The 13,579-nt window shown below is 37.3% G+C and overlaps 1 protein-coding gene across 1 annotated transcript in view; it reads left to right on the top strand.

The window, feature by feature from the left end:
• Window positions 1-13,579, top strand: part of unc79 (UNC-79 domain-containing protein) — a 1,082,710-nt gene that overhangs the window by 615,788 nt on the left and 453,343 nt on the right. Inside the window, exons 32-33 of the mRNA XM_090389680.1 lie at window positions 9,728-9,810; window positions 9,915-9,957. Of these exons, the coding sequence (XP_090245806.1) occupies window positions 9,728-9,810; window positions 9,915-9,957 (126 nt within the window). The remainder of the gene's footprint in view (window positions 1-9,727; window positions 9,811-9,914; window positions 9,958-13,579) is intronic.

Here is a 13,579-nt window from a genome sequence, read left to right as displayed (position 1 = left end):
ATCACTCTCTGTTTCCTGCTACTTGACCATCCCTTTATCTACAATAGCAGTTTGCCCATAATGCTACACTGCTTTTATTTGTACTGCAGTGTTTTATGTAAAAAGTATAAAAGCCTTACTGAAATGTAAGTATACATATGATGTCAAAAAAAAAAAAAAAAAAAAAAAAATTTACACCCATTTCCTTGGTTATTGCATTATAACTGTGATCTTGTCTGACAAATCTCCCCTTAAGAAATGTGTGCTGTAATTTCTGTACATGTATTCCAGACAAGATTATTCAGATTTTCTCCTTAATCATTTACTCCATTATTTTCTCCTTGATCAGGAGTCAAGCTTAGGTTAAGGTCTCAAATTATTCACTTGGCTGTTTATTCAATTGTGTATTCAATTATTCACTTCACTGATCATGCTTTGTGAATAGGGGGGCAATTATGAATTGCAAGTCTCCAATTTGTAGGGATTTTCCCCCAGGGATGATCTAACAATGTTTGCTAAAGGTTTCCTTTCTTCTTTTGCTACTCCTTTTAATATAACTGGACGAATTCCATCAGCCGCAGGTGCCATATTGACTTTTAACTTCAACAACTTCTCTTCCACTTTATTAAGTATATCCTCAGATCTCCTATTCTTAATATCATTAGTATGAACTTGTACAACAAAATTACTTTATGTACCCTTAAAAGAAAATGTTGTTAACTTTAGCCTTTGGCAGGCCCTTCTTGTATTCCATCTATCCTTTTTGCACAATATATCTCTTGTTTCCCAGACAGCAGAGTTGCGAACAGCTGCTTTCTGTGAGATTAGGGATTCCACAGTGCTGTCTAATGCGTGGTTTTGAGAAAGGAATAACAGAGACTAAATTTTAAGAATTGTTTCTGGTGCAAGTTATGCATATACAGTCGGACCTCTATATAACGAAATTGATCATTCCCTTGAAAAAATTCGTTATACAGAAATTTGGTTATAAAGAAATATGACCTTTTCAACAATGAAAAATACTGTAAATTCAGAAATATAGTAAAAGATGGGAAATAAATCAGAAATAAATCAGAAATAAGTGGGAATGGTTACATTTTCTAACATTTTAAAACAATTTATTAATACATTCATATTAAGAAATGACTACATATATGATGTGCAAAATATATTAGCACTCTTTTAAGAATTATGTCATAAAATATTTGGTTATTTTTTTGTTGTACACTGGATTCTACTGTACGGCATTCATAAAAATGTTCGAATTTGTTTAAACCTTAACCATTGAGATATATTTTCTGTTACATTTTCTTCCCACTGAAGGCCTCGATGCAAAGTTTCAAATGTTGCCACCATTTATTTGGAAGGTTTAATATTGCCCCCTTTTTCATCCAACTCATCTTCGATATCGTCACTAGTTCTTTAAATATGCTCCAAAATGTTGGAGTTAATCAGATATTCAGCTACTATGACATTATCAACTCCTACAAAACCGGGGTTCGAGCCCATGACCACCAAATACGGAAGATGCAGAAAGATCAGGGAATGACCATAGCATATCCCCGGAGCAATATGGCCTTAGTTGCTAATGCTCCTAAAAACCAAATAACAAACTCCTAAAAATTCATCAAGAACAATTTCTCCACTGATCAAACCTCGCTTGGAACCCTTCCCAAGATTGCTTAATGTCTTCTAATAGTTCATTTCTCTGATCTTTGTTAATTAGCATTTTAGCAAAACCTGCTTTTGCGAAACAATTCTTAATTGTTGTTTCCATCACATCTTAACTCCACACTTTTTCCAACTCTGATATGCACATCCACAAATCTATAACAGAATCTATATGTTGGTTGTTTTCTATTCTCAGTATAATTTTTTTTCAGTATGAGCCTTCAGTAGTGCATTTTCAAACTCTTGATAATGCCTTGGTCCATTGACTGCAGTCATGGCCGGATTTAAACTTGTTGTGGCCTTAAGCTATAACATGTATGAGGCCCTTCTCCCTTACTTGTTCACTTATGACAATATTAAAAAAGGATTTTTTAAGATGGAGCGAGGTCCCTTGGAACATGAGGCCCCAAGCTGTGAATTGTTTCGCTTATATGTAAATCTGGCACTGGCTGCAGTTAAGACAAATTATTCAGAAAGAAGAAAACAAGCTTCACACTTGTAAGTTTCAAAATTACTGAGTGAAGGTGGCCAGGGCAGTTTTCGACCATCAACGTGATTTTTCTGTTTTCTTTCATCATCCTTCTATTGAAATTTAAAATCCACTGCTCAAAAATTTCACTTGTCATTCAAGGTTTTTTGTTGTAGTTGTAGTCCAACTCTAATGACTTTACTCCTTTGAAACATAGTGGTTGTTTACTTTTACCTATTACCAAAAGCTGCAGTTTTTCATTACCAGTCGTATTTGCAACCAAGAGTAATTCTCTCCTTATTATTTTTACCACGTACACATTTATCACCTATAAAAGTCAGTGTCTTGTTCGGCAAACATTTAAAAAATAGATCTGTTTCATCAATGTTGAATATGTCTTTGGACTCAATCCTCAATGTTTTTCAACACTCCTTCTTTCCAATGGGTGTGATCTTCTTCGATTGCAACTCCACTTTCATCAAAAATAACTTTTTCGAGTAAGCCACGATGATCTTCAAATTTGTCCAGCCAACCAGAACTGGCTTGTGCCCCAGAAAAGATTATACTCCATAGCCTTTTCTTTTATTAATAGTCCTGATATTGGCATGATTTGGTCTCAAATAAGCTTCATCCACTTAAAAACTGCTTCATCTACATCTTCCAAAAGGCATAATTTTGCACGTTCTGACTGTGTCCCATTTCCTCAAACAGTTTGAAAATCGTAACATGGTTTTTCAGAATGGTTGACACATTATACTCAAGGATTTCCTCTTAGACACTGTAAGGTTACGTGCACAACGGTTAAAACAAAGCTGAAATTAGGAACCACTTGTAGTTACCATGTAAACAGAGACAGGAGAAATTTAGTGAAAGTATGGACGACTCATTTCTCTGAAACAACAGATGAATGTCCGAGACAGAGGAAAATCACTCTCTCCTGATTGTATAATAGGATGCTTATGGTAGAAAATAGGTTGATCAGAGCCAATGTCTGCATCAGGAATATGCCTTAATCTTTGCCAATGGCTGTAGACCTCTCGGTATAGTAGTATATAAATTGTATAGGTTTTACTTTTTTTAGTCATTGCTGACCCACTGCTGGGCAAAGGCCTCTCCCACAACCTTGCATCTTTTTCTATCCTGCACTGTGGTTGGCCAGCTTTTTCCTGCAGGGTTTTACAGGCACCATTAAATTGTAAAATGCTTTAGCTCTTAATTCGTGGAATTAATGCCTTTAGCTATTAAAAGATAAAGGGATTAATTCTTAATCCTTTTAGCTCTTAATCTGTGCTTTCTACAGCATCAGCTCTATTGCCCGAAGGCCAGAGGTGCAAACAATGTGTGCCCAGGTCTCTCAAAATCATTTTGTTATTTATTGGATGACTGTTTTCTACAGCAACATCTTCGAGAGGCAACCAGAGGGAGTAACGCTCTTGATTGGATTATCAGCAGTGATTATTCATGCATTAAGAATTTGCAGATAAAGGAACCACTTGATGACAGGGATCACAACGTACTGATGTGGGAATTACTTAAAGATGTAACTGCTATCAAGGCTAAAAGAAAGGGCTTTTGCTTTCATAAAGGTGACTACAGGAGCCTCAGACAGTTTTTTAAATTCTGTAAAGTGAGATCAACTAATGATGATGTTACCAACGTTGAATTCTAAATGGGAAGCCTTCAGGGACTTAATTTTGGAGGCTACTAGGCTTTTCATTCCAACTAAGAAATACTGTTCAAGGTTTAGCCTAAATGGATGTCAGATGAACTAATGAGGCTCGTGGCAGAGAAGAAAAATGTATGGGATGCATGTAAAGTATCAGGTGACACAGAAGCCTATATCAGATATAAACTAGTCTATAATCAAGTCACAAAGGAGGTTAGGCAGGCGAAGGCAGATTACGAGAAATCCTTGGCAAAGGATGCAAAGAAAAACAGCAAAAAGTTTTTTACTTATGTAAAGTCTAGAAAGAAAGGGATGAATCAGATTGGACCACTGAACGTAGATGGGTTAACTATTGATGAGGTAGGTAGCTAAGGTAGCTAATAAACTGAATGAGTATTTTGCATCTACTGTACATTCACACATGAGGAATTGGCGCCTCCGTAACGAGATGGGAAGGAGCAGCAGTGCGTAGCACATGCTTCTTGATTAGACCGGGGTTCGAGCCCGTCACCACCAAATACGGAGGATGCGGAAAGGTCAGGGAATGACCACTGCATATCCCCGGAGCAATATGGCCTTAGTTGCTAATGCTCCTAAAAACCAAATAACAAAATAATAACAAACATGAGGAGTTATTCAATGAGGGGAGTGCCAGAAGTTTATCAAACTCTAACAGGGAGCTAAGTAATCTTGTAATTACTGAGAGCAAAGTGGAGGAGAAATTGTTGAAGTTAAACATAAAAAAGACACCTCAGGTGGATGGTAACTATCCAGTTATATTAAAGGAGGCAGCAAAGGAAGTAAGCAAACCCTTAGCCATAATTATGAGAGCTTCCTTGGACTCAGGGGAGGTCCCCATGGACTGGAGGTGTGCAAATGTATCACCAATTCACAAAGGGAGTTCAGAAGGGGACACAAATGACTATAGACCTGTTAGTTTAACTTGTATTCCAGGGAAAATAGTGGAATCGCTAGTTAAAGAAGCATTTGCAGTATCACGTAGACAAGACTGCAGTAACAGTTAAGATGCAGTATGGGTTTGTGAAAAGGAGGGCTTTTCTGACCAATTTGATTGAATACTATGATGTGGTCACAAAGGAACCAAATTCCAAAAATAAATTTGATATCATATACTTGGATTTCATGAAAGCTTTTGATACTGTTGCACATGGAAGACTTCTGTACAGATTGGAGAGGTATGGCATTAAGGGTTTAATGCCCCAGGATTCGGTGTTTGGGCCCATTGTTGTTTTGTGTATTTATGAATAATATTGAAGGTATATCAGGTTTAATGTCCAAGTTTGCAGATGATCCAAAGGCAAGTTTGTTAACGACAGTAAAGACAGTATGCTACTCCAACTGGATCTAGATAAGTTGGGAAAATTGGCTGAGAAGTGGCAACTGAAGTTTAACATTGACAAATGCAAAGTACTGCATATGGATAGCAATAACCGAAGAGAAGCATACCAACTGTGTGGTACTACGCTCAGGGATGTGGAAAGTGAAAAAGACCTGGGGGTAATTGTGCAGTCAAATATGAAATTTGCTGAGCAGTGCAGATGGGCTGCCAGAGCTGGTCATGGAGTCTTGGCCATGATATATAGGAATTTTTCTATCAGGGACAGGGAGGTGATTATCCCGTCATACAAGACAATGGTCAGGCCACACCTAGAGTACTGTATACAGGTCTGGATCTTTCCTCATTTTAGGAAAGATGTAGATTTGCTAGAATGAGTACAAAGAAGGGCAACAAGATTGGTGAGAAGAACAAAGGGGATGCTCTTACCAAAAAAGACTTAAGTTCTGCAAATTGCAGTGCCTGGTGAGTACGCACCTGTGAGGTGATCTGATTGTGGTGTATAAGGGCTTGAATGGGTTGAGCAAGCTGAATGCTGATGAGATTCTTCCTCTTTCTCAGATTAAGAACCCTAGGGGACACAGATTCAAATTGAAGAAAGACAGTTGTAGAATAGATGTGTGGAAATTTGTCTTTAGCCAGTGGGTAGTTTATTGATGGAACAGACTTCCATCTTTTGTTGTGGAATTTGATAGCATAAATAAATTTAAGGCTGAGCTGCACAGGCATTTTGAATGAATGGAGGGGTGAAATGGGAGGGGGGGGTTGGCTGATGCTGCATAAGCTTGCTTTCTTGCATCATATGCCTCTACTAATTAGCATTAGCATTTAGCATTAGTAGAGGCATTTGATGCAAGAAAGCAAGCTTATGCAGCATCAGCCAAAAAAAAAAATAAAGTAAAATAAATAAATAAAAAATAACCACTTCCACTTCACCCCCTCTGTTCGTTCGAAATACCTGTCCAGCTGAGCCTTAAACGTATTTAGGATATCAACTTCCACGACAAGGGATGGAAGTCTGTTCCACCTACCAACCACCCGCTGGCTAAAGGCAAATTTCCGCACATCTATCCTACATCTGTCTTTCCTCAATTTGAATTTATGCCCTCTCAGGTGATTATTCTGAGCAAGAGGAAGAATCCCATCAGCATTGAGCATGCTCAAACCATTCAAGGCTTTGTACACCTCTATCAGATCACCTCGCTGGTGCCTAGTCTCCAGACACTGTAATTCGCAAAACTTAAGCCTTTCTTCGTAAGAGCACCCCTTTGTTCCATTTACTAATCTTGTTGCCCTTCTCTGTACTCGTTCCAGCAGCTCTACATCCTTCTTGAAATGAGGCCTCCAGGCCTGTATGACCTGTTTGACCATTGCCTTATACAAGGGAATAATCACCTCCTTATCCCTGCTAGAAAAATTCCTGTATATCATTGACAATACACCATGAGCTACTCTTGCAGCCCGTCTGCACTGCTCAGAGAACTTCATATCTGCCTGCACAACCACCCCCAGGTCCCTTTCATTCTCTACCACTGTCAGTGTAGTGCCACAGAGTTGATACGTTGCTCTGGGGTTGCTGTTTCCCATATGTAGTACTTTACATTTGTCAATGTTAAACTTCATTTGCCACCTCTCAGCCCATCTGCTCAACCTTTCCAGATCCTGTTGCAGCAGCATAGTGTCAGTAGTGTCCTTGACAACCCTGCCAACCTTTGTATCGTCTGCAAACTTCGACATTAAGCTTGATATACCATCATCAATATCATTTATAAATACAGAGAACAATAAAGGACCCAATACTGAACCCTGAGGGACTCCACTAATAACATTAGTCCACGATGAGCAGTGTCCATTGATTACCACTCTCTGTCTTCTCCCCCTCAACCACCCCTTTATCCATAGCAGCAATTTGCCTCCAATGCCACACTGCTCCAATTTGTGCAGCAGTCTTCCATGTGCAACAGTATCAAAAGCCTTTCTAAGATCCAAATATATAATATCAAAGTTATTCCCTGCATCCAGTTCTTTTGTGACTGCATCATAGTATCCAATCAAATTGGTCAGGCAAGACTTCCCCTTAACAAAACCATGCTGTGTCCGAGCTATAACTGAAGTCTTGTCTAGATGATCCTGCAGTGCTTCTTTAACCAGTGCCCCCATTAATTTTCCGGGAACAGAAGTTAAACTCACAGGTCTATAATTACTTGTGTCAGCCTTTGATACTCCCTTGTGAATTGGGGTCACATTTGCACATCTCCAGTCCATGGGTACCTCCCCTGAGTCCAAGGAAGCTCTCATAATTATGGCTAAGTGTTTGCTTACTTCCTTTGCTGCCTCCTTTAATATAACTGGATAGATCCCATCCACCCCAGGTGCCTTTCTTATGTTTATCTTCAACAATTTCTCCTCCACTTTACTCTCAGTTATTACAAGATTCTCTAGCTTACTGCTAGAGTTGAATACACCTCTGGCATTCCCCTCGCTGAATAACTCCTCATGTGTGAATGTCGATGCAAAATATTCATTTAGTTTGTTAGCTACCTGAGCAGGGTCATCACCAGTTGACCCATCGATATCAAGTGGACCAATCTGATTCATCCCTTTCCTTCTAGAGTTTACATAAGTAAAGAACTCTTTGCTGTTTTTCTTCGCATCCCTTGCCAAGGATCTCTCGTAATCTGCCTTCGCCTGCCTAACCTCCTTTGTAACTTGGTTGCAGATCAACTTGTATCTATCATAGGCTTCTGTGTCTCGTGTTAATTTGTATGTATCCAATGCATTTTTCTTCTCTGCCATATGCCTCATTAGTTCATCTGACATCCATTTAGGCCTAAACCTTGAACAATATTTCTTAGTTGGTATGTAAAGCTTAGCTTCCAAGATAAGTTCTTTGAATGCTTCCCATTTTGCATTTGCTGTTGGTAACATCATCAGTTGGTCCCACTGTATAGAATTTAAATACTGTCTCAGTCCATCGTAGTCGCCTTTACGAAAGCAGTAACCCTTCCCTTTACTCCTAATGGTAGTTACCTCTTTGAGTAACTCCCACTTCAGAACACTGTGATCACTGCCACCTAGTGGTTCATTTATCTGCAGATTCTTAATGCATGAAGAATCACTACTGATAATCAAATAAAGAGTATTACTCCCTCTAGTTGCCTCCCAAACATGCTGATGTAGAAAACAATCATCCAATAAATCCACAAAAGCCTTGCTAATGTTATATGGAAATTTTCTTTGTTATTCGGAAACTATTTTGAATTAGGGGAAATCAAAAAAGTTCACTACCTAGAAAATTTCGCTATATTAAAGTTTGTTAGAGGTCCAACTGTATTTATTTCATATTTAACTCAAAGCTGAAAAGGTAGAAAGCCCATTCTTTACAAACCATTTATCATTGCATTCACACACTCTCCACAGTTTTATTTCGATTCAACACTGTCCATTCACTTTCCATGATGGTACAAGTAATTAGTTTTTGTGTGTGTATGTCTGTGTGTTCAACGTGGCATCAATAAATTTTATTAAACTATTACTATAACGTTAAATTACTATTATTATTCTAACACAAAATGGTAGTACAAATCAGAGTTGCAAAGATGGTGACATGGCTCCTGACAGGTGCCATTGTATGTAACTTAATTTTTTAATAAAAAATTTAATATCTAAAAAATGTTATTTTTATTTTATTTTTACTAGGTTTAAAAAAATTTCATACAATCAAAAAATAATAATTCTATTGAAAATATATTTAAAAAAAAACAATTTAGACAAAATATAGATATGAATCTGTTTTCTAGTTGAATTTTCCATTTACTATTTGTTTTGAAAAGGCCTTTAAGTGTGTAAAATTTTGATTGGATATATTTCTGCTTATTATATCTATAGTTACTTCTGAAAATTTTTAAAAATATGTATTTAAAAATTTAAAATTTTTTTCACAATTTCTTTCAAATTTAATAAATATAGTGGCATGGCACCTGACAGGTGCCAACTCATTGTGTGTAACTTTTAATTTTTTAAATAAAAAATTTTAATATTTAAAAAAATATGTGTTTTATTTTATTTTTACTTGGTTTAGAAAAATTTCAATCAAAAAAATAATAATAATAATTCTACTGAAAATATAATAGATTTATTATTTTTCTAGCCAAATTTGGTAAGAAAGCCATATTTGAAAACATACATCCCCCCCCACCTGCAGACTAATCCATCTTGACCAAATACTGTGTTTTGTTTTCCTGTCTTTATATGAAAGAATAACAGATGTTTTAACAGTGAAGCTTGAAAAAGTGTGGATGTTTATTTAACTTGTGGGAGTAGATTAAATGTGCAGGTTTTCAACTTATAAACTACTTCATAAACACCACAAAAAAAAAAAAAAAAAAATCAATATTATCTACCAAATTATGGGTCCAGCTTATTAACACCTTCCCCTCTTTAAGAATATCTCCTAGAAATGCGAAATGCAGTATAATGGGAGTTTACTCTATATGTGTAGACTTAAATATTTAGTCCTAGATAATGTACTAGCATATTCCAGTTTAAAGGACATAACACTGTTAAATGTTTTCACTCCATGTAGCACATTGTTCTACGCCATCTGAGTATATTTCTTGGATATAGCCCTACAGAAAAAGGATTTCTCATATCCCCTTCAAAGTTAAGGTAATAATCTGAAGAATATCAATTCCTTTTTAACATATTAATTTGTTTATTTTAGTATATTCTTTTAAATTAAAAGAGTAATAAATCCCTTTTAATTTTTTTAGGACTTTGCCCATCTTTACTGCCACTCTGGGATCATTGCCAAAGGTCAGTACTATAATTAAAAAAATGAATTTTCATATGTATACCATTTTTCTAAGTTGCTAGTAGTGTTATTAGCATGACTGTTGTTATATATATTACTTATCATTCCGCTGTTAATGACTGAAGTGTTTCAGCTTTTAATAGTAAGACTCAGAATTTTTGATAACAATTCTATAAGCAATAATCAATCCAGTTCCTTATCATGTTATGGTATTAATGGTATGTTTTTGTTTTTTCTTTAATTAATCAAAATGTATATGTATACTTTGAAACGTGGATTTTGTATTGCCCACAAATATATTCATTTCTATACACACAGCATAGAAATGCAATTATAAAAGCTGGTTTTCTTGTGCACCCCTAGTAGCTTACCCTGTTTCTAACATTAACCACCCTGCCAACCTTTGTATCATCTGCTACTTGCCCTTAATGCCACACTGTTCCAGTTTCTACAGCAGTCTTTTATGTGCAACTGTGTCAAAGGCTTTCTGAAATCCAAGTATATGATATCAAAATTATTTTTTTCATCCAGTACCTTGGTCATTGCATCACAGTATCCAATCAGAATGATCAGGCAGTGCCACTTCTTAAAAAATCCATGCTGTCACTGGAGTATAATTGCATTCCTGCTGGAAGGTCCTGCGTTACTTCTTTAACCCATTGACTCCATTATTTCCCCAAGAACTGAAGTTATGCTAACAAGTCTGTAATTACTCATGTCATCTTTTGATTCCCTTTGTGAATTGGGGATTTACACAACTCCAGCCTTGGCTGGAGTTGTGTGAATCCAAGAATCCAAGGCTGCTCTCATAATTATGGATAAGAGTTTGTTTACCTGCTTTGCTGCTGCCCTTAATAAAATTGTATAGATTTCATCTGCTCCAGATGCCTTTTTTATGTTTAACTTTAACAGTTTCTCTTCCATTTTCCTTTGAGTTATCACAAAATCATTTTGCTCTCTGTTAGAGTTTGATAAACTTTAACAGTAAACTGCCACAAGTCTCATCAGTTCATCTGACATCCATTTATGTCTAAGCCTTGAACAGTATTTCTTAGTTGGTATGAAAAGCATAGTAGCTTCTATGATTACTTCCTTGAATGCTTCCCATTTAGAATTTGCCGTTGGTAACATCATCATTCGGTCTCACCGCATAGAATTTAAAAACTGTCTGAGACCACGGTAGTTACCCCCTACGAAAGCAAAAACCTTTCCCTTTACCCTCGGCATTAGTTATGTCTTAAATTAAATTCCATATTAGTACACTATGATTGTTGATGCCCAGTGAGTCTTTTTACCTGCAGATTCTTAATGCATGAAGAACCACTGCAGATAACCAGATCAAGAGTATTGCTTCCTTTTGTTGCCTGTCTATCATGCTGCTGTAGAAAACAGTCATTCAAGATATCCTCAAAATCTTGCTACAGTGTGAGCAAGCCCACCAACCCACATATCCCATCGACATCTGGAAAGTTAAAATATCCCATTATGAGACATTCTGATTTGCTGGCCTACTCTGTTTCTCTGTATAGCTGTTTGGTATACTCATTACAGTCATTAGGCCTATAACACACGCCTACTGTCAATTTTGTTTTCCCCAGTGCTTATATCACACCAAACTAACTGAACATTGCACTCGTCACCCATGTCAACTAGATACTCTGTCTTAGATTAAATATGATTCTTAACTAAGAGCATAACCCCTCCACTTCTCATGTCCTATCTGTCCTTCTTGTACTCCCCATTTTCAAATTAAGCTTCACTTATGTCTGAGTGACACCATGTTTCCACTATTCCTGCAATGTCTGCATTTGACGACTTAATTGATGCTGAGAAGTGGCAACTGAAGTTTAACATTAACAAATGCAACATACTGCATATGGGTAACAGTAACCCAAGAGAAATGTACCAACTGTGTGATACTACACTCAGGGAGGTGGAGAATGAAAAAGACCTGGGGGTAATTGTGCAGCCAGATATGAAGTTCTGTAGCAGTGCAGACAGGCTTCAGAGCAGGTCATGGAGTTTTGTCAATGATATATAGGAATTTTGCTAGCAGAGACAAGGAGGTGTTTATCCCTTTGTATAAGGCAATGGTCAGACCACACCTTGAGTACTACATACAGGTCTGGAGGCCTCATTTTAGGAAGGATGTAGAGTTGCTAGAATGAGTACAGAGAAGGGCAACGAGATTGGTGAGAGGAACAAAGGGGTTCTCTTATCAAGAGATGCTTAAGTTCTGCACGTTGCATTATCTGGAGACTAGGCACCTGCAGGGTGACCTGATTGAGGTGTATAAGGTTTGGTTGGTTTGAGCAGGCTCAATGCTGATGGGATATTTCCGCTTGCTCAGATTGAGAACCTGATGGGGAATAGATTCAAATCGAGGAAAGACAGTTGTTGAATAGATGTGTGGAAGTTTGCCTTTAGCCAGCAGGTAGTTGATTGCTGGAACAGACTTCCATCCGTTGTTGGGGAAGTTGATAGCTGAAATAAATTTAAGGCTGAACTAAAACATTTGGAGTGACTGGATGGGTGAAATGGGAAGGGGGGTTTTTTTTTTTTTTTTTTGGCTGATGCTGTATAAGCTTGCTTTCTTGCATTATATGCCTCAACTAATGCTAACCAGCACTTCAAATTCATCAAATTTTTATAATGCTCCAAGCATTAGTGTACATGCAAGTATACAAGCACATGTTATTTTCTTATCCTTGGTTACTCTAACATAGCCCATGTATTTACAAGTTCCATGATGACCCACAGCAGGCCTTGTATCCCCAACACCCTGCTTTTCAGGCTGCTGCATGTTCCAAAAGAAGCAGTACAAGAATCACTTTCACCTCTGCCTCACTATCTAGCAGTTTACTGACCCACCTATCACTCAATAGCATTAGCAAATTGTCCCTTCTATTTACATCTATGCTACCCTGTGAAAACAATCTCTCTTATTAACAACTCCACAGGGAACAACTCCACTCCATGAACCTGCACTTTCTCTCCAGGCCAAATTGATTGTTATGGGCTTCAACATGAACTTCCTCCTGTTATGTCTGGGTAGAATTGCAGACATTTTCAAATTCAATCCTAACATGCAACTTTTTGCCAACATTGCCTTTTACTTATTAAGTAAGTCCTCAGTTCTTCTGTTCTTAATATCATTAGTGCCAACATGTACAACAATATCACCTTTTGTTTGTGCCCTTAAAAGATCAGATCTGACATACAACGTCATCTACTTTTGCCATTGGCAGACATACTCTGATCTTATTCCACCACTCCTTGCATACAACTTGCATGTACAATAATGCTAGCAGTATAGTAAATAAATTTGAGGAATTTTAAGTGTTGGTCAAGACATTAAAGGTAGATATTGTTGGGAAATCAGAGATGTGGTGTCACACAGCTATAAGGAATGCAGAATTGGAATTTGGGTGTACAATGTGTACAGAAAGGATAGGAAGGGAGGAGGGGTTATGCTGTTACTTATTAAGAAACACAAAGCCTAAGGAAGAAGTGCATTCAGTTGACATAGATGGATAGTGCAATATTGAGTCAGTTTGTTGTTACATAAGCACTGGGAAAGCAAAAGTGAGGGTAGGAGTGTGTTATAGGCCTAATGACTCTGAT

This window comes from Mastigoproctus giganteus, chromosome 2, assembly GCF_048544385.1.
Source record: "Mastigoproctus giganteus isolate SK-2022 chromosome 2, ASM4854438v1, whole genome shotgun sequence".
Lineage (NCBI taxonomy): Eukaryota > Metazoa > Arthropoda > Arachnida > Uropygi > Thelyphonidae > Mastigoproctus > Mastigoproctus giganteus.
The sequence above is the reverse complement of the archived record's forward strand: the minus strand, read 5'-3'. Positions and strand labels throughout refer to the sequence as shown.